The sequence below is a fragment of the Heliangelus exortis genome, chromosome 1 (assembly GCF_036169615.1).
Source record: "Heliangelus exortis chromosome 1, bHelExo1.hap1, whole genome shotgun sequence".
Classification (NCBI taxonomy): Eukaryota; Metazoa; Chordata; class Aves; order Apodiformes; family Trochilidae; genus Heliangelus; species Heliangelus exortis.
In genome coordinates, this window is record NC_092422.1 from 168,037,268 (window position 1) to 168,061,917 (window position 24,650).

At 37.0% G+C, this 24,650-nt stretch overlaps 2 protein-coding genes across 7 annotated transcripts; one reads left to right on the forward strand and one right to left on the reverse strand.

The window, feature by feature from the left end:
- Positions 1-329: 329 nt before the first annotated feature.
- IRAK4 (interleukin 1 receptor associated kinase 4) lies at positions 330-13,952 on the reverse strand. Of its 4 annotated transcripts, none has more exons than XM_071733570.1 (12): positions 13,818-13,952; positions 12,768-12,937; positions 11,988-12,133; positions 11,505-11,702; positions 10,534-10,694; positions 9,820-9,884; positions 9,401-9,515; positions 7,253-7,362; positions 4,532-4,715; positions 3,557-3,619; positions 1,694-1,852; positions 330-1,595 (listed from the first exon to the last, which is right to left on the reverse strand). In XM_071733570.1, the coding sequence occupies exons 2-12, from the start codon at positions 12,926-12,928 to the stop codon at positions 1,563-1,565; spliced, it is 1,395 nt and encodes a 464-aa protein (XP_071589671.1). In that variant the 5' UTR covers positions 12,929-12,937; positions 13,818-13,952; the 3' UTR covers positions 330-1,562. The 4 variants fall into 4 exon arrangements, with proteins under 4 accessions (XP_071589671.1, XP_071589670.1, XP_071589672.1 ...); XM_071733569.1 differs by lacking the exon at positions 13,818-13,952 and adding an exon at positions 13,213-13,268; XM_071733571.1 differs by lacking the exon at positions 13,818-13,952 and adding an exon at positions 13,040-13,063.
- Positions 13,387-24,287, forward strand: PUS7L (pseudouridine synthase 7 like). Of its 3 annotated transcripts, XM_071733563.1 has the most exons (9): positions 13,392-13,645; positions 14,183-14,651; positions 15,300-15,459; positions 17,057-17,252; positions 17,856-17,954; positions 19,439-19,520; positions 20,957-21,234; positions 22,875-22,928; positions 23,431-24,287. In XM_071733563.1, the coding sequence occupies exons 2-9, from the start codon at positions 14,330-14,332 to the stop codon at positions 23,752-23,754; spliced, it is 1,515 nt and encodes a 504-aa protein (XP_071589664.1). In that variant the 5' UTR covers positions 13,392-13,645; positions 14,183-14,329; the 3' UTR covers positions 23,755-24,287. The 3 variants fall into 3 exon arrangements, with proteins under 3 accessions (XP_071589663.1, XP_071589662.1, XP_071589664.1); XM_071733561.1 differs by having other exon boundaries at positions 13,389-14,651; XM_071733562.1 differs by lacking the exon at positions 22,875-22,928 and having other exon boundaries at positions 13,387-14,651.
- The last annotated feature ends 363 nt before the right edge of the window (positions 24,288-24,650 follow it).

Sequence of the window (24,650 nt, forward strand, 5' to 3'; positions counted from 1 at the left end):
CAAACAGTGCTGACCATGGAGTCACTACAGCAAACACCTCAGGACAACACCATGGATGTATTCTAGCTCCAGGGAAAAGTAACAAGCAGATAAGGTTTTATAAAAAAATCTTAATCTAAGAGCTGGAGATGCTTACAACTAAAAAACAGCTTAAACAGATTTCTTTCCAATTTTGCTTTATGGCAGCTTTTTGCTCCACAAACCCAGCTTCAGAGCTGTACAGCTTTATTCTATGCAGTGAGGTCAGCAAACTGTCATTGGGAATGCAAGCAATGTAAAATAACTACTGGTTCCAAGGCTTAAAGATTTTAATAGCAGCAACAATCATCTGCAATGATAACACAGTTTTTATTTAGGCTAACAGCTTCGTACAATTTAAGTTCAATAAAACTAGAAGCTGTTTAGGTGGATACTTTTTTCCTGAACTAACACGAATTTCAAAAGGCAATAGAAAATAAGTTACAAGCCAGACTTCCAAGAATATAAAAAGAAGCATTAGAAATCACTTGCTTTCTCCAGATATATATATCTTACACATACCAGAATGCAGTCAGATAATTTTTTCATAATTTCTTTTTTCTGTGGTCACAGATTTCTAATTTAACAGTAAGACAGTCTATATATATTCCTACCCCTAAGCCTCAGGAAAGAGTTTATGAGTGCAAAAAAGGTTTACATTAAAATAACCTCTTTCATTTACAATGCTGGTATTTTTATACCTACTTAGTCCAAAATATTTGGAATCTCACTAGGCACTTTCATTTTCAGTCTGCTTTGATCTGTCAATGTTTCTATTTTAGAAAGCTTAGTTATGTTAGTTTTTAAAGTATCTTTTATTTACTAACATACATACCTATCTATAAATACCTGACAGAGCTTAATTATTTGACCAAGTAAAATGCAGAGTTTGTCTCAGAAGAATTATTATTCTGTACCCTTTAACAAAATAACCTTATCTATATTTACAATTCATATGGAATCTTCTCCTGAAGTGTAAAATATTAAGTAGTGCAGAGTCTTCCCATGAACAAAAATTAAATGGTTTGTTATTGCACAAGTTCACTGGTATTTTTGCATTTGCACTGAGATAATTATTTTGCTTTGGAAACCTTGAAACCAATGAACACGTCTTGCAAAACTTACTTGAGTAAAATTAATCCTGATAAGACTATGAAAAATAGTCACATTCACAAACACTACAGTTACTACCCTGTCATATGCCTTTTTAGAAGACTTTCTTGATACTTTCAAATTAAAAAAATCAGACATTCTAATATTGAAATGCATTTAAAAGGCTGTGGAGAAGATGTACCAACACTGACATTTATTAATACAAAAAAAAAAGAAGGTTTTCTTATGGTGTGGGCCCAGTGCCTAGTCATATATGAAAAAACAGTTCACAAAAATAGCAAAATGGTGACAGGCCAACAGCACCTCTTATGTGCAGGCCAGAAAGTTCTGAAAAGCAGAAAAGCTGATAATGTTGCTAAATATTAATAAAATATTTGCTAGTGGTGTCTGGTTCATTTCAAAACACATTTGTGTATCAGAAGAAACATGTATCAGGTTTTAATCTCTTGCAAATGTTGTTGGACCTGCAAGAGAACAGACAAATATAAATAACTGACACTGTAAAAAAGCACATGCTTGTTCACACAGTCAAAATAAACCTTTTACCTGAAAGACTACATACCATCTTTATGTCTGGCCGCCTGGTTTTTTTGTCATTCAGACACTTATCAGCAATTGAATACATTTTATGAACTGAAGGTGCATCCCAGTCACTCATCTTTTCATCCACATAATTCTCAATAGTTGCTTCTTCATCCTCTATTTCATCTTTGATACTCAACTACAAGAGAGTTTGAGCCAATGAGCAGGTAACAAGCATCTGAACATTATGTATTCCACAGTAACACTTGGAAAACTTGCTTTTGAGTGTTCACTTCTTTACTTGCCACTTTTCTAGACAAAGAATGGTGACAACTGTTCACCAGCATTACTCATAAATATCTGCAGAAACAGCTTAAGAGACTATAAATGGGCAATACATTTTTATTGTATGTTATTTGTAATTGAGTTAACACAAAATTGTAAAAGCAATTTCCTTTAAGCTGAATCATAAAGCTTTAACTGTTTCCCATTTCAAGGCTCAGTTTCTTAGCATTATCTCTTCCCTCAAGAAGCAGCATGATCAACATAAGGTATTAGTATTTACTTAATAACCCAGAAACCCGCAAGCTTAAGGGTGAATAATTTCTTTTTTGTCAACTTCACAAAGCTTTCTTCTGTAAAATAATGCCTTCTGTCACCAGCCTCAGTGGCTGCTATATCTCTTCCAAAGAAATAACTTTTTAATTTGACTGTTTTATTCCCAAGCTCTCCAACTCCCACATGCTTGAAATGAGTGATCTGTAATTGCAAATACTGTTCAAGGAATACCTCAGACAAGTCAGCATAGTAAATGAAGTAAGAAAAAAAGTCTGTGAGTTGAGATACATCTTTTTTCCTCTGTGGGTCTGTCTGAAATTGCTGACTAACATTAACTACCCCAAAATTTTCAAGGCTAAGGATGCCACATTATCCTGCATTGACCATACTTTCAGGCTCCCAAAAGCAGATTACCAAGACAAACTGTGGCAGTCAAATCACACTTTACATTCCTTTTCAGATCCTATCTCTGCAAAAGCCTGCTTCAAAAAAATCCAAACTTTCAAGGTCTTTACAGAGCTCAAGGATGAATATTATGCTACTCCAGAAGATACAACTTAGAGGAAAAAAAAAATAGTAGTACGCAGATATTCCTAAAGCTGTGAAGAAAATGATGTGCTATCAAACAGCACAGAGCAAGACCATTCTGAACCTCCATACACAGGAAAGAAGAAGGTTTTTATATAAAAAATATTCTAAGAAAACGCTGGATTAAGTAGCTCAGAATTTAATTTTGAGCTGAATGAAAGGCTAAATTATGACCAGCCTTGTAAGGTTTTTAATTCAAGAGAGTGAATGCTGAAAAATTAGTTTCTGCATTGATGAGGAAAAAAAAAAAAACCCCAAAATAAAATTCAACCCATCCCTCAACCTGCAAAGAATTCCATTTGGAATTCCATTCCAAACTTCTCTAACTTCAAAAACACAAGGTCTTTGCAAATTATTAGTAAAGATGAAGAGGATAAAAATTGAGACAGGAATGGTAAGAATTATAAAGGAACTGAGATGAACAGCTTAAAATGTTCTGGTAGATGTGGAACTATCAGGGTATAGCAGAAGTATGCAGATAATAATGGTATTAAAATGAGTACTAAATCAAAGAGAATTAACTGCATCTGATTGGAAAGAGATGACCTTGGGGTCTGAACAATCTTCTGCCAGCCAAGAGATGAAAGTTTCAGCCTCACCTCTAATACAAACATTGACACAATAGTTGTTTTCATAACTGTATTTTGATGCTTAATTTGATTGTCTCAGAAGCTATGATTTCATATAAACTCACTATGATCTCATAGAAACTGATCCCAAAGCAGGGGTAGAAGAGGACAAAGCAAAAAGAATATACCAGTAACTGTGGCTCTCGGTTTTCATCTACTGGAGGAAGACCAGTTATTATTTCCAGTAAGACCTAGGGGAAAAAACCCAAAACACATCAGAACAGAAAAAAACCATAGAATAATAATAGATAGAAAAAGAATAGAATAATCTTTGGCATATACATCATTCACATAAAAGCCACATGACCCACAATCTTTCACACAGATGCTCCCACGATCTGTGTTTGTGCAAAGACACCTCCCCATAGCACTGGTAACTGTTGCTGTAGTTCTCATTTTCATTAACTGTTCTTAGCAGTGTGGTTTATAAATGTCAAACCAAGTTTTTTTGACCCTGTGTTATATTCCTTCAAAGCAAGATGAAAGGGTTTCTGAAGTATTCAGTCACAGTAAATGGTTACATCTTCAATAAATTAAATGCCATGAAGGAACTGGTCAACAGCACTTAGGATCTTGGATCTATTCAGAATTAATTCACTGTGCTTCTACATATTAAGCTCATGTATTTTTTGTACTAAGCTTTGAGGCAAATCCTCCATAGACAGCATTATTTTGATGCCTAAAAATAAGAAAGACCACTTAATTTTGGAGTATTTTCTTTACATTTTTTTTCTAGCCCGTGTTACCTTTGTGTGCAATACTATGCAATAAGAAATAATTATTTCCAACATCAAAAACATTGCATTCAAACATTATTTCCAACTACATTTAGCTAGAAATTGGAATGTTACTTTACTGCAGTCTTTCACATGCAAATTTAGATTTTAACATAAATATTGTTATCATTAGCAAATTCAATGTTTTAACATATACACATTATTTTAAACCAAAGTTTGGAAACATCATCTTAAAAGCACATCTAATGGAAAAAGGATGATTGATCAGAATGGACTATTTCATTCCAGATATTCTTGATTTTGTATGTTTTTATCATTTACAAAAGAAAAAAAAAAGTCACATACTGCTGCCTACATGCTACTTACTACTCCAAAACTGAAGATATCAGATTTAGGTGTTATCTCTCCTCGCAAAGCTTCAGGTGCCATATAGGCTGCTGTTCCAACAACTCTTTCAGTCATGATTGTTTTTGTGAATGTTACAGATGCTCTTGCAAGTCCAAAGTCAGAAATCTTGGGCATGTATGTATCAGTTAGTAAGATATTTGCACTGGGAGAGAGGGGAGGAAAAAAAAAAAAAAATTTTCCCAAACCAGTACAGTACCTGAGTTTTGTAACAGAAAAACATCTCTTTAGTAACTAAATGGAAACTGTTATTTTGACTTCTGAAATCTAAGATATTTATTCATTATTCATATAACAACAAAATGTGAAAGATAATTTTGTTGGAAATTCCTCACTTTCCAAATTAACTCTAAATAAATCAAGAACTGCCACGATCCATTTTTTTCTTATGCATTCATGCATTAAGAAAAAACCCAAACCAAACCAAACCAAAAAACCACAAGGAAAAAACAAAACAAGCCCTCCAAGCCTAAATCTTACAATTACAAAAACTTCTTGTAAGACATGAGTAATGTCTTACACCCACGTTTAGCATCTGAATTCTTTCTTTAAGAAGGATAACAGAGTATACTTAGCTCTGATCAACTGGTACTGGATCACAGTACAATTCTTCACTGTCTAAATCTCTAATCAGAACTAACAAAAGCAGAAAAGAAGATTCTTGTGTCACCTCATACTATGTTAACCATTACAAATTCACATGCCAAATAAATACTAATACTAATGCACTAATATTAATACTCTTATCCTTCTCCTGGAAGGGAAAGAGAAACCTTATTAATGCTGGACTAATGTAAGTGCTGTGTTTCCACTTCATCTCCAGTTTTTAGTCTCCGTAAACAAAAACTGAACAAGCATTTGTAGCAATTGAAATTTGTAACACTTGGGAGCATTTTAAAAAACCTTGATTTAACATTTTTCTAATCCTCCTCATTTTCTGATCCTCTTAATAGAACCATAAGAAAACCACAGATACATGTAACACTTAATAGAAACTTAGATTTCTAACTTCCCCTTTACCAAATCTCAATCAAATTAACACAGCTTCAAGTTACAGCAGGTCATATGGTATCAGAACTGCTGTAAATACTGTCAATTATGCAGTGTCAGCCACTGCAGAAGGCCAAACACAAGTCAAGGCACCATCCACCAACTGGTTTTGCATTTAAAGCTGAGCTTCTACAAAAAAGGAAGAACAGGGTCACAACTTCCTAAATCTGAACTTCTTGAGTCAAGCACAAAAAGGGTGGTCAGTTTCTTGATACACCAGGAAGTGCACAACAGAATCAAGTTTTACTGCAACGGTCAAACTTTGAGAGATTAAGGAACTATTTTGGGGACATAACCAAAACCAAAAATTTATGGACAACTCTGAGAACATCCATTCAGTCCCATCCCCTTTAGCCAACAGAGAAGCTGTTCTAGTGTCAGTTGTCTCCACACATCATAGTAAAATGAAAACTGAAGCAAATCTTTTTAGATTTCTCTTAGTATTTAAGTTTTACCTAGGAGTGGCAGCACTTTTAATGACACCAACCAAATGTATCAAAGTATTCATAGTGCAAGTGCAAGAGGCTGCAAAAGTGAATCCAAACAGAAAAAAGAAACCGACAAAAAAAACCAAACCAAACCAAACAAAAAAACCCCACATAATAATGATCAACTCACAGCAGCTAGAAGGGTAGAGTAGCATAAGGTAAAAGAACACATCCCTTCCAGTCATTACACTTCTCCAGAGGCTTAAGCAGGGAAGAAAGAAGAAACATAAATTGTCAGAGCAGCAAGCACATTTGATTAGGCAGCTGAAGCAAAAATTTGTTCCTCACAAGCTGAAGTTCTCAAAGCCAAAGTGGCCCACACCTAGCAGAGCTGCCAAAGCCAGAAAGCTATTGAAACATTCATCCATGGCACCCAATCAGTCAGTTGCCCCTTTTTAAGCCACAGAAGTAAGGAATTTGGGGCTTTTCTTCCAAGTTTTTGACTACTTTAATATTAAAAATCAAAACAAAACTAAACTAAAAAAACCCCATCACAACAAACTAGAGCAAGGAAGGGGAAAAAAAAAACAATGGAAAAAACCCTCAAACAATCTTCAAATGAAACCCCCAGCCTTTTCTGAGCTGTGGTATTTTTAGAAAAAAAATCTAGTAGAGCAAAACAGTGCATGTACAACATCCTTGAAGAACCCTGAACTTCATAAAGACAACTGAAATAATGTTACTGTCTTCATAGTAAATAGCAATAAATAGCAGTAAATCAAAGGAGACATTCTGAAAAAATACACTGGGGAAAAAAAAGAAAAAAGATGAGTTTTCATCTGAAAAAATCTCAAATTAAAAAATCATTATATTCTCTAACACTGGCTTTTTCAGTAGCAGCAGTTGTGAAAGAACAGAACTTCTGAGTGTCCTAGCAGCTCAAATAACTATTAGATGGTAACTGATTACAATAGCCTCCTAATTATCTTTAGAAGTTTGTACTGGTCATGTCCTTGTGTCACAGACAAGATTACAGTGATGGATGTCACTTGCACAGAAGATTGTGCCCTTGACTGAAGCAATGCTTCTTGCAGTTTGTTCTCTCTGAAAAGACTTTACCAGGGGAAAGAAGGAAAAAAAAAAAACCAAGGAAAAAGGGAAAAAGCAGGCAGTGACAGTCAGCAGCTTTTACCTTTTATTTTACCTTTTAATATCTCTGTGAATATGATTATTTTCATGCAAAAAGTTGATACCATTTGCTGTACCTTGAGCAATTTTACATCTTGTATTCCAAGAAATGGGTGGTGTGCCATCCTTTAATAAGAAAAGAAAAGAGAAAGGTGAGTGGAAAGGTGAAAATCCAATATATACGTGTTCACATAAAAGAAAACAAAAGAACACAATCCAGAACCTATTTCTAATTATGTTTTGTGGTTTTCAAGCAATTAATTAAAAAGACTAACAGCACACATTTCTCAGTTTACTCAGGCAGAAATTCATACATTTTTCATTCAATTATTTCCCCTGCATTATGCCTTAGATCAATTAATCCATTGCAAAAGATGTTCTTGGTAATATTAAACTCTGATCCTACAAGGCAAACTGCACTGCAGAGAACTACCTGTGTCTACCACATCTTCCAGTTTGTATGAGCACTGATACCAGAGTCTTTTAACCCAAAGAAAATAGTTACAAGCAATCAAAGCAAAACAGTTTCTACCAACAATGGGAAGTGAACCTTCCAGTGGTTGTTGGATTTACCTCTTCCCAAGAGTTTAGATTGATTCCAGTTACTAACTAGACCTTGGAAGTGACACCTACATTTTTAAGCTACTTAATCCTGTCAGTGGCCAGGGAAAGAGGATTAGAGTATCTCATCAACCTACCACCTCCCTTGCCTGCTCCTCACAGCCCAGAAAAGATGACACAAACTGGAGTCTGTGCCTCAAACACAAACCATGAAGTCGAAAAACTGAAGTTATCAGCAAGAACATGCATTCAATATGCACATTCCTCACCTATTTGACTTTATCAGACAATTCTTTCTGATTTATACATGCTGACTTAGATTTTTTTTTTTATGATTTATATGATAAGTTTGTCTCTTCCTTGGCTTCAGATATTTCTACTTTAGATTTCATTTACCATCACTCTTTTAAGCACATTTGATCATAATGGCCAAGGTTACAGAGATCAACATTCTCATATGCATCCTTGCCAAGCACAGCTAACCTCAACAGATAAACTTGTACTGCCTTAAGTAAAACTTATTCTCCAGCATTGAATCAGTTAAAAAAGAAATTAAAATTGCACATGTGTAAGTGGGTGCAAACAAATCAACCAAACCAACCTGAGACAGCAGTGCTATCAAACATAGCCAGTTGTTTTCCCAACTACTGCTCCTCATCCTAACACCAGTTCTTTCCTATTGAAGGAGTGTTTATACAGAGGAAACATCTCCAAGAGAAAATTAAAAGATTTTTTTCACCCAGTATTTTTTCAGACTGGTCAATTCCCTAACCCAGCTCTTCCTTCAGCTACCAAATGCTTGAGCCAGTACATCAGGATGCTCAGTGCAGAAAAAAGCAAACCAACATTTTTTAGGTCTGGAGACATAAGGGGTTGAAGTAGCACAAGTTTAAAATGTTCATCAGAACGAGCTCAGAAGCTGCATTTGCTTAGTACCAAGCAGAATTCTGAGCTCATTCAGCACAGTAACATGGACTCCCACACACCAGGCCAAGTTTGTCTTACTACTGGTATCACTCTAACAAGTGGCTGTTTGTCCTTCATACACAGAGTTGCCTTATAAAAACCAAAGCAACTTATGTATTAAAGGTCAAGGCTAGCAGATACACCATTCAATTAGATCAGAAGAAAGCATTGCTTCTACACAAAATACTAATTTTTAAAAATTGTATTACTCATTTATTTAGGCACTTCAAAAAGAGATATGCAGACCATGAACGTTGTATTATAACCATAATCACAAGGGCAATGAACAAAGGACTATTTCACAATGCAAAATCTCAAGAATTATCAGAGAACATGCCAATGTAAGAACCAGGAACAAAACTGCAGCACCCTCTGCTCCCAAGTACAAGATCCTGTGCCACTTCAGGTACTGGTACATGGCATAGTATTGTCAGTCTGTTTTGACTTCAACGTGTTTAAAACATCTGTATAAATTGTCATTGGAAGAATACTTAATCATGCTTGTCTTCTGGAATGAAGAAGCAAGTAGTAAAACATCATTTGGCCAGTACAATTTAGTACTGCTTCAAAGATATTTATAAAATATCTATACTTGAACAAAGTAAGACAAGTGGAAGCCAGAGAAGATTTTACTTACCAGACATGCAAGTCTGTCAAGCAGTGAACCATTGGGCATGTATTCATACACCAGACATGGCTGAGCACCATCACTTGAGAAACCAAGCAGTTCTACTAGATTCTCATGCTGACATCTGTGGCAAAAATAATCTGTTCATATATAGTCGGAAAGACTACCAATATTTGAGGAAAATGCAAGGCAGAGGGAACTTGATCCCCAATTACTTGCTTCAGCCCTAGTATGCACAGCCAGGTTTATGCAGTGGTGCTTTAAAATGGAAAAAATACAGTCATGTTGTATATGAAACATTCCCCCTTAACAGGAAAGTTGTAAGTTATGCTAGAAAGATAAAAATAAGGGATGACACTAGCTAACATTATCTGCCAACTTAGATTCTCACAAAATGCTATAAAGACATCTTAGAACACTGTACTCACTTTGCCATAATTTGAATTTCTTGATCAAACTGCTGTTTCAAATCCTGAATACTAACATCAACCATCTACAAAAGGAAATAGACAATATCAACTGCCATATTAAAATGCACAGTTTTTCATTTAAAAAAAATTACTTCTAAGCATTTTTTTAGTTACATGTAACAACTACTTAGCTGTGTACAGCATTATCTTTTAATTCAACTGAAGAAAAAAAATATAAGAAATGGGTTTTAATTCCTTGGTACACAATATTCTTGATAAATGGATCCAGCTCCAGCATCATCACCAATTTGAAAATTTTATCATTTTGCTGCAGTTACCCACTAATAGCATTTTTTCATTATAAAAGTTATTCACACAAACCATCAGTTATGAGGACTATAACTCCATGGCAATAGCTATTTAGCTTGTGAATTGATTCAGTACCCTTTCCCTTCTACTCTTTTTTGGGGAGGGAGGCAGGGGAACTGAGAGAGCACACTGCTTTCCCAGAAAACCTGCCTGAGCGTCTCGAAGGAGAACTGCAAAAAGAGAAAGACTTCATCTCTGGTACTGTGCCAAGTCACCCCTCTCATGAGACCACAGGGTAAGTTTCTTAAGGTAACTAAGGTGTAACATGGCAACACTTTCTGAAATGTATCTCTCAACACTTTCCATGGATAAACAAGTCTGTACTATAAAGTCATTAAAAGAAAAACGCCCAGGACAACTCACAGCAATGAGCTTCTTGACAGCAACATCTCTGCCATTGATGCAGCCTTTGAACACAATGCCAAAGCCACCTTCTCCCAGTTTATTACCTCCAGCTGATTGTGGTCGTGCATCAAAATTATTTGTAACACTTTCCAAGTCATGAAACCAAAAATTATGGAAATCTGAAAGACATGTTTGCCATTAAGCACAACTATGTTTTAACTTAAATGCATCAAATAGATACTCTGATCAATTCTATTAAACCAAAAACTTGCTACCATGCCAATCTTAAGATTGTGGAGTGCTACTTCCAATTTTGTGATTAAGATACCAGACAAAAAAAAAAATGAAATGCAGGTAAACATACATAAATGGCTATGCATAAATTTCTTCACAACTAGCACTGTAGTAGCTGTGAGATTGTATTTTGTGTTAACACTCATAATACAGGTAGCAAATAAAATGTGCAGAAGATCACAGAGAGTACCACACTGTGTCAGATGTAAAAAAAATACCTAGGTCACACTGTGTTTCTGACAACCCAAAAATGGAACTTCAGGAAGGAAAGCCCAGCCATTGCTTTTCTAGAATGCCTTCTTTAGTTGTATTTTCACCAACATTCTTAAGTCATTTTTGACATGTAAAATCCAGCCTTAAAAAGCAATATGGTAGCCAGTCTACAAAATCAGTATTGGAAAAGGGCAATTGGGTTATGTGTATCACAAAATAAATTACAATTTAATTAGCAGTCAAGTTTTCCATCACAGGAGTTGCCTTATTGGCAAGGGGCATCTCATATTCAGACATCTTATTACCCAGGCTAAACCCACAGACACACAGAACAAGAGCAAAAGCAAGATGCCATTTCCCATAGATGAATGATGACAGGAATATAGTCACTTTTCTAATGCATTATTACAATTAATTTCAGATGGGATGAAGAATACATCAGAAAAAAGATTGTTCTTAATTCTACCAAGCTAAGTGCCTACCTGTGTTACTAGACTGTGAGCTGCTATTTCCTTGACTTGGGTAGGCAGGAGCTGAACCTTGCTTCTCAATACTCTGAGCTACAGCAGGCTTTACAGATGCCACCTCTTTTTCCTGTATAGGCAGTTGTTTCTCATGTATAGGCAAGGTTTCCTGTGAAGAAAGAGGCAAGGTAACTTCTTGTGTTGTCCTTGCAGCTTCTGAAAATGGAATTTAGAAGAAGTGTTAACTACATTAGGAATAAAAAACCAAGTAATGTTAATGCCTGTATTGACTAACATTAAGAGACACTTAAGTGCCATGAGAAGGTTATATTCCTACTTCATATCTAAATTGCAGGACTTATTTAAACTGTTATTATAAATAATGGAAAAAGAAAAATAAATCCCCTTTTGTTTATTTTGATCTAATCCCTTTTGATGTTCACATTACTGTGAAACTCTTTACCATCCTAGCAAACCAAGAACACAGTGAATATCAGTTACCTGGAAGCAAAAGTCTTGCTGGTGCTAGGAACTGATTCCTCATCAGCAGATCCACAAGATCACCAACTGTACAGTTTGTTGTTCCCCAGTCATAAAGTAATTCACATGTGGGGCTCTTCCCCATTTGTACAAATGCCTCAAATCTCCTTAAAAGATAAATTAGAACCAACATGAAAAAAAAAAAAGTCACCTGAAGAACCAGAAGAGGAAACAAAGGGTAAATGACAAAAAAAATAAAGGCATGCTCATTGTACTGAGCTGCAATGTAGATTTATTCAAAAATTAAGGATTCAACAAGCCCTTCAAGAAAGATGTTCATAAAATGCTGATGGGATTACTCTCAATTAAACTTATTAGTCTTCAGCCTCAAGCTTCCCACATTTGTTGGACATTTTCTTAGGAACAGGGAATTAGGAGTTACAGCCCAGTTGCCGTCCAAAGATGCACAATTAAGCCAATGTTCACCAGTCTCTAGGGTACATAAAGTTACACAGCCAACACTGTATCACTAAACATACATATGCCTGTGGCTCCAATTGATTCTAATTTCCTTAGTTAATTTACTTTGGTTGTAGCTTGTCTGAAAATTGCACTACAGAACAATTAGGAGCAATTACCTCGAGTTCCCTAGAGAAATGGTACTGTAAGATATCAGTACCTACTGACACACCAAGTGCAATGAGTTACAGTAATGGGATGGCCAACAGGATGGGATGGACAGGAGTATTTATGTTAAATAGCTGACAAACAAGATCATGTTACATGACTTTTTTGGAGGACCTTATATGCATTTGGTTGTATCTGCTTTCACCAGACGGGTTGGTTATATCTACTGCTAGTTTCTTCCACCCTTCTTGCGGATCGATGAAATCCGCCAGCCGCTTCATGAGCCCGTAGCTAATGCAGCGGACGTACGTCGAAGTTGTTACGGGCTTGCTCATCCTCAGCTCCTGAGGACGACAAAGAAAAGCTCCCAACAGCTTCCTCAGAGTTGCCACAAGCTCCTGACGCGACACACCAGCCCTCTTCCCCCTTATAGTTCCCCCAGACACTTCCCGGACACCCAGCCAGGCCCGGCCCGACCCAGCTTCCCCCTACTCCTCCTCCTCCTCCCCGGTAGGTCAGTGCCCCCTCCCACGCCCTCAACCGTCGAAGGGAACCACGCCACGCCACGCCACGCCACGCCACGCCACGCCACGCCACGCCACGCCACCCCACCACAGACCCTCGTCCTTTCCTGGCGGCAGCGCCCACGGGCCTCCCCGCACGCCTTTCTGCGCCTCCCGCCTAACGCTGCATCACTTCCCCTTTAAGGGGGCGGGAACCACCCGGGAACCACCCTCACCCTCTGACGGCGTCACCGGGGCGGAGAGGGGCAAGGCGGAAGCGGTCTCCTCCACCTCATCTTCCCCCAGGCTGCTCGGGGGCTGCTGAAGGGGGGTGAGGGTGGGGTGCCCGCTGTCTTTCCCCTCACGACCGGAGGAGTTGGTACGGTCCGTGGGACCCGTACTCCGTGGGGACGCGGGGGTCGCGGCGCCCCCTGGCGGGGCCTGGGGGCTACGTGGGTCCCGTCCCGCGTGGCCGCGCCGTTGAACCGTCAGTAACGGCTGTGCCGAGGGCCCGCCCGCCTTCCCTGCCCTGCGGCAGCCTTCGCTTTAGTACGTGATTTTAATTTTTTTTTTTTTTTCCCCTCTCCCTTTTTAAGTTTTTCTCCCGTTGCGGGTGTGGGGGTTTCTGTCTGGATCAGGGGGAAAAGCAGGGCAGCCATGCTTCCTTCCTTCAGTTACGTGACCCATCACACTGGCTTCTGGGGTACTATCAAAAACTCACCAAACGACTTCGTGGTGACAGAAATCGAGGTGCCTCAACCCTTACTGGGGGTTACCGGGGCGGAATCGCCTCAGAAAAGCGGCGAAGCGCTGCCCGAGCAAAGCAGCCCGTGCCTGCAGCAGCCCAAAAGGCTGAAAGCAGCTGAGCCCCCCGCTCCCTGTGCCCAGGGCGGGCCCGGTGGTGCGCCCAGGCCCTCGGAGCATGACCCAGACCGGGTGGGAAGTGACTGTCCCGCAACCCCTAACAAAAGCCAGCATGAGAGTGAACCTGACCTGAAGCCTGGCCTGCGGGAAGAAAGGGTGTTGGATTCCTTACTAGGCAACCCTATGAGTGAACTGCTTAATAAATTTGCTTCCGATTTGAAGGACGCCTGGGATTTGGAAAGCAATGCTGGCGCTTGCGCCAGGGAGTTCTCTCTGGGACCTATACTGGAGAAGAAAAAACGAGCTGATTTACACAGTGCTGTTAGGCAGAAGTTCCCCTTCCTAGTCACTGTTACAAAAGACAATGAAATGATTGTGAAAGGAAATGCTGACTACAGAGAGCTTTGCCAGTTAGTGACTGAGAAGGAAACAAGCGATTTCTTTAAATTTTTAGATGCAAAGCTAGAAAATTCTACATTTTCTTTTGAGCCTGATGGACACAAAGAGCACAGAAAAGTGGTTCACCACTTTATCAATAGAAAATTTGGAAAAATTTTAGAAACAAAGACTTTTACCGTGACAGACATCAATGATCAGCCAAATATGTCAATAATGGTACGATTTCGAGAAAAAAGTGGGTCCAGAAAAAGGTGTGCTAGTGTTCTCAAGGAAAACCAAGATCTTTATACAGGTAAATACTACATTTTTAGCAAAAGTTTCAGATTTTACGGTGTTCTGTAGTAAGACAGATTTGGAATGATTTTTATTTTATATATAGGCCTGGGTGATCTATTGCTTATGCTGACATAAATTCTAATGAATGCAGTGTACTTGCATCTCTGCAGAATGAAATGGCTGAATCAAGTTACTGCTGATTCTACATAAACTGTTCAGTGATAATGGTTACAGTTCTTTTGATTGTAGCACTAGCTCCCTTTGGGTTATCTTTCTTTCAAAATTAACTGGGGGATTTAGAACATTGCACCTTGATTTTGGACAAGTTGCTAAGGTCAAATTTGATTTATAATTTTATTCCTTAAAGAAACTGGTTTCTGATATAGAGACTGTTTCTAGCAATAAGTCAATGCATGTTCATTGAATATTGTTGCAATATATCAGATGCAGTTTCTAAAGACAGCAGGGTTTTCTGGTTGTTCTGAAAAGTTTTGTGTACTGTGTATATTTTTCAGTGTCACTTCTTTTAATTTTGTGGGGTGGGAGGACTTTTTCTTTACAGTTTTCCATAGCTTGAAAGGAAGAACCTGCCTATCTGTCATAGCAGAAAATTTGTATGATTTAAAAGTGTGAAGTTCTAATAATTCTGAGATGATTGTTTCAGCTTTCACCCTTCAGAAAGAAAATCTAGAAACACTAGAAGCAATTGGCTTCTTGGCTGCAGAACTTGGTGTTCTTCCTTCAGACTTCAGCTACACTGGCATCAAAGACAAGAAGGCTATTACCTACCAACCTATGGTTGTGAAGAAGGTGACTCCTGAGAGGTAATAACAATCTGGGTACATTCAGTTTAGCACATATTTTTATACATTAATAAGTATCAACATGGAATGATCTTCTGAAATGTTCTTATTGATGTGTGTTTCCTTCTTCTGTATTAAAGCACAGTGGAAATTGCTTTATTACTTTGTGGCTTTAGGGCATGTACAGCTTAGCATGCAAATCCCCCCGTGTTGGAATTCAAGGGAAAGTCTTGCCTTTTTCTGTATGTTTCATAATACAAATACCCTGCATTGTGTGGGGCAGTACTCTTCATATTCATGCTCATGCAATCCACTTTACAATACTAAATACAATCCACTAGCTTGAACCAAGATGAGGTCTATACTGCGTGAGGCAAAAGGTTACCACAGGCTATCAGAATAGTCTTGCAGCCCACAGACAAGAATTAGAAGGCTTTAGACAGCTACAAGCCTAAAACAAATCATTATAAATATATTTCGGACTGATGTTGTCTTTTGGTGTTAAGTCAACAAGTTAAGCAAGTAAAAACTTGTATCGTCCAGGTCAGAAACATGAGACATCACCAAACCTGAGGGCAGAAATACATTCTGCATAGTGTGTCAATACTAGAAGATGTGCCTTCCCATTCCTTGTTTTTGTTATTCTCTGTAGCCAACTTGGAGGGTAAAATATATTAAGTTCTGCCATAGTAACAGTAAAAAGTTGGCTGGAGTCAAAACCAGAACATTTCTTCTTCAGCTTTAGCTTTCTGGTGATTTTTGATCTTAGTGACAAAGTACAGCTTGCAAATAAAAGAAAGTAGAATTAATGTTGTTTAGGATTTATTATTAATAAAGATATATATAATTTATAAAATCCACTGCAAACTGAGCTTTAAGGCCAAGTTTTTCAAGAGATAGTTATAAAAACTTTGCATTAATGTTTAAATGTTAAGCAAAGCCACTAGCATAACAGGGGAAATTATATTTTTATTTATAAAAATTATTTTAAAGTTATTAAAATATTGCTTAGAATGTAAGCTGTTATGCTGAAAGTTTCATTTTATTTGAATTACTATCATTCACGTAAGAACAAAGAGATTGAGTGGATACTTTAAAGGGCAAATGCTTGAACTGTTGTTAGCTGTGTTTCCAATTACAAGCATGTGGAAGCATACCCAGAGAATTGGTGTACTGAGTTTGTTTTTGTTAAGGCTGACCAAGAAAGAGCAATTGTATTTTGGAGTCTGCTAGAATACATTCGTTTTCCTTCTTTTTGTTTTTGAAATAAAAAGCAGATTTTTTAGACTGAAGAGTAAATTAGTTGTTTTCCAATAAAAAATACAAAAATCGGTTCAGTTGCTTTGATCAAGTTCAGTGAATTGCTTCATTCTGATAACTGTTGGGCTTCAGAATGTAAGTGCAAATGAAGCAAATACTTCAGAAGTATTTCTGCACTACAACTAAACTTTAGGACTTCCATCTCTGCGTTTGATTTGGTTTTCTCATAATAATGTTTCAGATCCCTTTTTAATTTCTTGTGATTTTAATTCCAGTACAAAGATGAAGAAGACATTTATTACAAGTTGGATAGCTTCAGGAGAAGGTGGTTCATAATTTCTCCCAATTATTTGTGCAGATTGAAAGAAATTGGAAGCAAAATGGAAAACAAGGGTTTGAGAATACACAACATCCATTCAGCAAGGCAGCACCTTAGACTTGGTCAGCTGAAGGGCAATCACTTTGATTTAGTTGTCAGAGATCTCAGGCACCACAGTCATGACTCTTCTGTAGATTTGAAGGAGAGAATATCTGAAGCAATGGAAAATGTTAAGGTAAAAACCTGTATATTCCATGCATAATTACTGTTTTCTAGAAAAGAGTGTTTTCATTCTATCTAATGGCTGTGATTTTACTGCCCACATGTGACCTAGAACTTATCAGGAGACTTAAAATCCCAATTAGCAGAAGTGTTCAGTCTTGTTATTGAATATTGTAATAATAATATAAATGATCTCATGTGAAAAAATACTACCGTTTTTAAGAAAAAATGTGCAACAGTGGTTACTGTTTATTACCAATTCTATGCCACATTTTCTTGGTAGAGATTTCATAATTTTTTGTATATAAAAAAGCATGATTACTTTGAGCTGATTTTTAGTTTTCTTTATAATAAATAATTATATATTAAAAATTTTTTTTTGTTTATTTTTATATAAAAGTGAAGACATTGACAGAACTTGGTTGTCTTTTTAGATTTGTCTTAATTGGATGCTAAAATAATGTCATTTATTATAAGTTACAATTTTGTTGCATATTTCTGATGAAAAAGATAATTTGTATTCATTTTTGATTTAAATGTAGATATATGTGCTTAGTATGACTAATTGTAACTAGTACTTTCATGCTTTTAACACAATTTTTCTTTGTCATTCTAGACAAAAGGTTTTGTAAACTACTACGGACCTCAGAGATTTGGGCAAGGACAAAATGTTCAGACAGATGAAATAGGATTGGCTTTACTGAATGAAGAAATGGTATTTTCATTTTGTAATTTAAGAAGCTACAGTCAAGTTCATTTCACATCAGTCTTGCAACGTTGAGTGCTGGAGTAAATGCCAGATCAGTTTTGACAACAACATAAGTATGAAGATCTTCATCCTGCAACAGAAAATAATTTTTAAACAGCAGGTGCAGCTTTAAATAGTTCAGGAAATTATTTTTCTTTCTGTGATTGGTGTGTAGTTGTGATCATCATCATGCCACTTGGCAGGAAAGAGGCTGCATTCCACGCAAGGTTTGAGCACCGAAATGAAGCAATCTTTATACAATGTTTATTCATGGTCCTGATTTTCTCCAAACTTGTAGCCTCTTTATCCTGCTGGCAGTGTATTTGCTTCTTTAAAATGTCATAAGGTATTACATAGGTTCAAATGAAAGGATTTGCTTTTTCAATACTGCAGTAATTTATCTGCTATATACAGGAGATTGCTGCTTTCCATTACTTCTTGGCTATGATCCCTAGCTCTTAGGTCTAAGTGATTGCTCCCCCGTAAGCTAAGTGGAGTTTATTTCTTAAGTAATAATTCTTAAGATAAGGGTCATATACTTTTCAGTGCATGTGGGATAGTACTTGGCACAGGTCTAAAAAAGAATCAGACGCTGCAGAGTTAAACGAGTACTTGAGTGTCCTTTTCTTCTAATCTTGTTTTGATTCTGAGAAAAGTTGGGAAAACTTAGCCTCCAAATAAAAGAAGAATCAAGATATGAGGAGAACCCATAAGAGTTAGTGTTGATGTTTGACAGTTTGAATTCTGGTATGCTAGCAGTTGGTACCAGGTGCCAGTCTCTGAAAAGTAATTATTTAAATCTCTAGTCTTAACTTGGATACTTTTAAATTTAAAACATGTAGGAACTTCTGTTTGTATTAAAAATGTGTCACTAAGTGCTTGCTTGCACAGTCCAATACAGAGGAGGACAAAAACCAAATCTCACAGGTTGTTCTAGCAAATTGTGTGGCTGTGCTGGTGTTACAAGTAGCAGAGGTTAGTGTAGTGTTTTCCCTGTCACACTGTCATCTAACTTAATACAGATCAGTTTTTTAGAAAAAAAAAAAAGAAATATTGTTGTCCCTCTGTGTGAGACTGTGGGAAGTGTTCAGTCTAAATTCTGCATGAAACATGCCAAAGGGGATAAAGGAACCTTATGCTTCAGGGTAGAATGATGGGATTACATCATAGAGGAGTTCAAGGTGGATCATCAAGCCAGATGTTCAATAAGAGCAACTGATTTGAAAGCTGTCTTGTGACTCAAACCTTTATTTGATCTGACAAGGAACACAACCACATTTGTTTGCTGTTGATGACATCTTCCGTGAAAGAAAGAATTTGACTTGGGCCTTAAAAAAACAGATATAATTTTCAGAACTTGGAGAATATGGTAACAAAGAATTAGATGCTTAATTGGTATTCATATCTAAATGCAAAAAAATAATAATTAAAATTAGTATTGCTCTCTGCAGGTGAAAGCTGTGAAGCTGTTCTTCACACCCGAAGATACTGATGACCCTGTAAACAATGCAAAAAGATATTTTCTTCAAACTGGTATGTCCACTTAAATTTTCTGTCTCTTTATTCAGGGTTGATATTGTAAGAGAATAAGGTATTGCTGCACAGTGAAAGTTTTTATTTTGCTGCTGCTTTTTACCACTTAGTATCTTATTCTGTGGAGCTCAGTAGAGCTGCAAAGTTAAAAATTAGGTGAGAAAGAGGCCCTGAATGTGCAATATGTGGAAAACTACTGTACTTCAGGTACCACAGTATAGAAACAAACTCTATAGCATAATGCTGGCAAAGACTAGGATAATTTTATCAAAGCAGTTTTAGCCTCCTTCTGTCTTTCTGGTTTTGGAATATAGGCTTCTCCCTAGTAAAGGAAGTATACAGGAATGAGGCACTCAGCTCTTACTCAGCACTTACCACACTTGGCCGTCTAATTTTGTGAGATTTCTATAACAATCTTAGCTCTTGGGTTTTGCCCCTTTGGGTTTGCTTTTACATCTCTTTACTTATGTGTCTCTTCCATGCTTTCCTGTGATCTGCCATGATTCTGTCTTAAACTAAAATCAACAAAGTATGTCAGAGGCAGAAACGTGTTGAGTGAAGTGCTCTGGTTGTATCCTTTACCTTAACTTTCTCTCCAGAACTAAAAATTTGGAGTTGATCTTGACCTCAGAAATATTAATTATTTTAAAATATTCTACATCTATTGCCATCTTACCACTGTAGCTCGACAGAACAACTATGACATAGAGCTTTAAAAGACAGACATTTCATTTCACAAAAGAGATGCAGTGGCTCATTCTGTGCTGTACATTGCTGTATGCTTCATGGAAAGACTTTCATGTGGACTCTGAAAACAGTTGTTTCCCTTTTCCTGAAAGCAAAATGTAAAAGGCTATGCAAAAGGTAATAATTTGTAATGAAAAAAAAAAGTAAACTATAGAATTTTAAATATACAACATTTAAATAATTAGCACAAATCTGATTAAATATATTTTCATCTTGGTTGAGGTTAAGACCTCCCAGTGGACGATACAAATGGTACCCTTAAAATAAATAGGTGGTTTTTACTCCCCATAAAATAACTGTTCTCAAGTGATGTAAAGTAGAGGTTTAATGTTGATTTATAGTTTGGTTTTCAATTTCTGCTACCTCACCTAAAAAAAGCCTTGGAGTGATTAAGGAAGTTATAAAAAACAGAAATAAATCCAAACTAAGCTGAATAACCAAATGACAGTTTAGTGTACACTGCCTGAAATAGAATTCATGGGATTGTGTTGATAGGCATCTAGGATAAAATTTGTCTCGCATGACACAGTGAAGGAAAAGGAATAATAACCTAAAAGTCAGCAGAAAGAGATTAGACTGATACCATTTTCCCCTGCCTGATTATTTCTTCTTCTTAAGTGTATTTTTTCCTGATAGGTAATATAGGAAAAATCAGGGATTACTTACATGGTTATTTTTGTTTATATCAGAAGATGCAAAGGGTGCACTCGTGATGCTGCCAGAATTTAAAGTGAGAGAGAAGATGTTGCTACGAGCTTTAAATCGCTATGGGTTAAATCCTGAAGGTTGTACCAAAGGATGGCTCAGTATTCCTCATTCCATGCGCATATTCTATGTCCATGCTTATTGCAGTAAAATCTGGAATGAAGCAGCATCATACAGACTGAAGATCTATGGTTCAAAAGTTGTTGAGGGTGATCTTGTCTTCTCAGAAGAAAATGGTGAAAGCATTTCCCTGAGTGACAAGGTGAGTCTTCACAAAATAATTCTTGGTAAAAAAAAAAAAGCTTAAAGGGTACAAATACTCTAGTGCTTTTATTTTGGTTCATTCATTAAAAATATTAATGACAAAAGTGAAAAAAGTGATGTAGCTTTCTTTGATTTACCATAAATAGGCATATAAGCTAGATGTGTATTGGCAGCTTTTATGTGTTCTGACTGTTCATGCTATTCAAGTGATAAGAAGGATCAGAATGTCAGAATTGATAATATGGGAGAATTTATCCTGGAGGGTACATAATGCTCTTCCTAGGATCTGAGTAGGGACAGCCTTCAGAGTGGACTCTAGGTGTGCTTATGCTGTCAGTGTGTATCTGAGTCCAGCTCTCCAGGACAGACCTTCCCATGATACATATTAATGACTGTAAGCCCAAGATGAAAGGTAGCCTTGGACTGAACTGGTAATCTTGCAGCTATACAATCAAAGCATGTGTAGCACAGCTTCACTTACTCAGGCAGTTAAAACAGATCAGTGGGTCTAAACTGTTAGCATCTGTTAAAAAAATGCAGAGGGCTTTTTGGGAAAGTTGTAGAGGACAAGGGAGTGCTTCTGCTCACCCACAGCACAGCCTGGGAACTGCATGGAACCATGGGTGAGCCATTGAGCAGCAGCCAGCAGTGGAGTCTATGCAGGTCTTGACACTGGAGTCCATTTTGAAGCCACCAGAGTTAGCATAAGTTCTTACAGTGGAAACAGTTTGGTCTGTTCTCAAAAGTAACAAGTGATAGGACAAGAGCAAATGGCCACCAGGGGAGGTTTAGATTGGGTATCAGGAAAAATTTCTTCACTGAAAGGGTTGCCAGGCACTGGAACAGGCTGCCCAGGGAAGTGGTGGAGTCACCATCCCTGGAGGTATTAAAAAGACTTGTAGGCATGCCAGTTAGGGACATGGTTTAGGGGTGGACTTGGCAGTGTTAGGTGTATGGCTAGATTCAGTGATCTTGAGGGTTTTTTGAAACCTGAATGCTTTTATAGTCCTATCTTTCTCCTGATCATCAGATAAAGCATAGAATTTTGCAGTGTTTACTGGATAATAAACAGGTGTGTGCATAGGGAGGGTGTATCTCATATATTTGGGATGAACATCTTACAAATTTGAGAGCAAGAGCACTTGGAACTTTATTGAATAACCTCTGGTCCCTGCAGAGTGGTTTCTGTTTCTATAGTGATTTTTCTTCAACAGTATTTTGGAGAGTGAATGTTAATAAAACAACTAGATGGAATAAAGTGACAATCAGAGGTATCAAATTCAGTATTGAGTTACTGAGTTTAATATAGATATATTCCTACTTAATATAAAACCTTTTTCTTACTATTCTTGCTTTTGTTCATAATAGCACAAGATTGCACTGGCTCAGTTAACCTCAAAGACCATGAGTTTGTAGTGATAATTTGCTAGTTAGTGGTAGGCAGTATCAGTAAGTATAACTGCAATCCCATTTACCAATACACAGTACTTTATATTAGGCATCTCTACTATTTTTCATACATGAAACAGATTATTATGTTTGTAATGGTCAAATAACCTCAGAATGCTTAATGAGTTTGGTACTGTCCTTGCTGTCCTTAATTCCTAAAATAACTGAACTTCTTTAATGCCCTGTCAGGTTCATGTAGTCACTGCTGCAGAAGAGTCAGCTAACAAATACTCTATAAGCCAGGTAAGTCTGTATGAAAAATTCTGAGTTGTTGATCTTTTTATTTGATTGAAATGTTTTGTTTTAAAAATAATGTGATTAAGTTAACTGGTGCAGTCTTGCAGAATGTACATTAAAGAAACCACATGTGAACTAGTCTCCAATCTAACAGGAAAGACTATGTCTTTGTAATGAAATAAGGAGTGTCATTTGCAGTATGGCAATACTTATCTTGAAGCTGAATGCAAATACTTTGAGATTTTTTTCAGTCTACTGGGAAGAACAATCAAGAGCAGCTGTTCTAATTTGTGGAGATTCAGAGGCCATAGCTGTCAGGTTTTACCTAGGCAACTAATGTCTTTATTGCTTTCTCAACAAGGAAGGAAATTCATGTTAGTGTATTTCTAATTTCTATTTCAGGCCCCAAAACACAAGATTTAAAAACAGTGTAGTCACATTAATGTAATGGGAAATTGGTGGACTTAATTTCAAATATGTTTGTTGTTTTGTTTTTTTTTCTTTGAAGGTGGTTCTTCCAATGGTGGGACATAGTATCAAGTATCCCAGTAATAAAGTTGGGCAGTGGTACCATGAAAGGCTTTCTAAGGATGAGCTGCAGATATGCAAATTCAGAGTGTGTCCATTACAGCTGAATATACCTGGATGCTACAGACCCATTTTGAAAAATGTTCAGAATCTGTCATATTTTTTGGAAAGTAATGAAAAAGGAGTTGAAGTTGAAGACAACCATCTGAGTGAATCAAAAGTCTCTCTTCATATATCATTTGACCTTGATCCTTCATGTTATGCAACAGTCTGTCTGAGAGAAATAATGAAATGTGACTTTTAAGATTCCAGTTAGTGAAAGAGTGCAGGGATGTTGTACAACAGTGATATTTTATGTATAATACTGAGAAAATAAGGGAAAATAACAGGCTCAAGCCAGAAGCAGGATTGAGATTCATAATGATTAGGAAAAAAAATCCACCAAAATCCTTTGGAATGTTCCAAAACCATTCCAGACCCTACATGCAAACCCTTGGATGCATTGGAGTAAATGCTGTGTGCTATGGCTGTCCAGTGTTATAGGACCCAATGAATCCATGGGCTGCAAACATGAGGTTTGGATTTGCATAGACAGCTGACATGGCAGTTAAATCCTGGAAATTTGCAGCAAACAGATCTTCTATTTCATAACAATAAAAAATTATATATATTAAATGCTGTTCAAGCAAAAATGTTACAAGTTTGCAACCTATAGGTATATAGCTGAAAAGCTGCTGTACTGAGGTCCTCTAAATACGTTGTGTGTTTGTTGTGTTCAAAATGAGGTAATTAACATTACTGCAAAACCACTTAAAATAAAATCAAGACCTTACGGGATGCAGACTTTATTCCTGTTACTAATGATGGAAAAAAATGTTAATGGAACTATTCCTGGTAAAAAAAAAGCTTTTATATTTTTTTCATAATTAAAAAAAAAAAAAAAAAAAGTTAACTGTGATAAAATGAGTGGATTTGTGGAAAAGGGGAGAGCATAAACCTGAACTTTAGTAAGGCTTTTAACACTGTCCCACAATATTCTTGAAATCAAGTTAGGATATTATGGGATGGGTGGATGGATGGACAGAAGGACAGATGGACAGACAACAAGATGGGCAGAAAAGTGATTGGGTGAGGCTTAGAGAGTAGTGGTTAGTGGGTCATACCCTACCTGGTGTCAGTATCTCTGGGCTCTCTCCTGGG

Bases quoted from the DNA above. Each gene is read 5' to 3' on its own strand.
- IRAK4 (XM_071733570.1), bottom strand. From the start codon at position 12,928: ATGAGCAAGCCCGTAACAACTTCGACGTACGTCCGCTGCATTAGCTAC. The intron at 9,516-9,819 runs GTGAGTACAGTG...TTTTTGCCACAG, and splicing joins GAAATTCAAATTATGGCAAA to ATGTCAGCATGAGAATCTAG. The intron at 1,853-3,556 runs GTATATTCTTTT...ACTCTCTTGTAG, and splicing joins ACCGAGAGCCACAGTTACTG to TTGAGTATCAAAGATGAAAT.
- PUS7L (XM_071733561.1), top strand. From the start codon at position 13,754: ATGCTTCCTTCCTTCAGTTACGTGACCCATCACACTGGCTTCTGGGGT. The intron at 21,235-22,874 runs GTGAGTCTTCAC...ATGCCCTGTCAG, and splicing joins GCATTTCCCTGAGTGACAAG to GTTCATGTAGTCACTGCTGC. The intron at 22,929-23,430 runs GTAAGTCTGTAT...TTTTCTTTGAAG, and splicing joins ACAAATACTCTATAAGCCAG to GTGGTTCTTCCAATGGTGGG.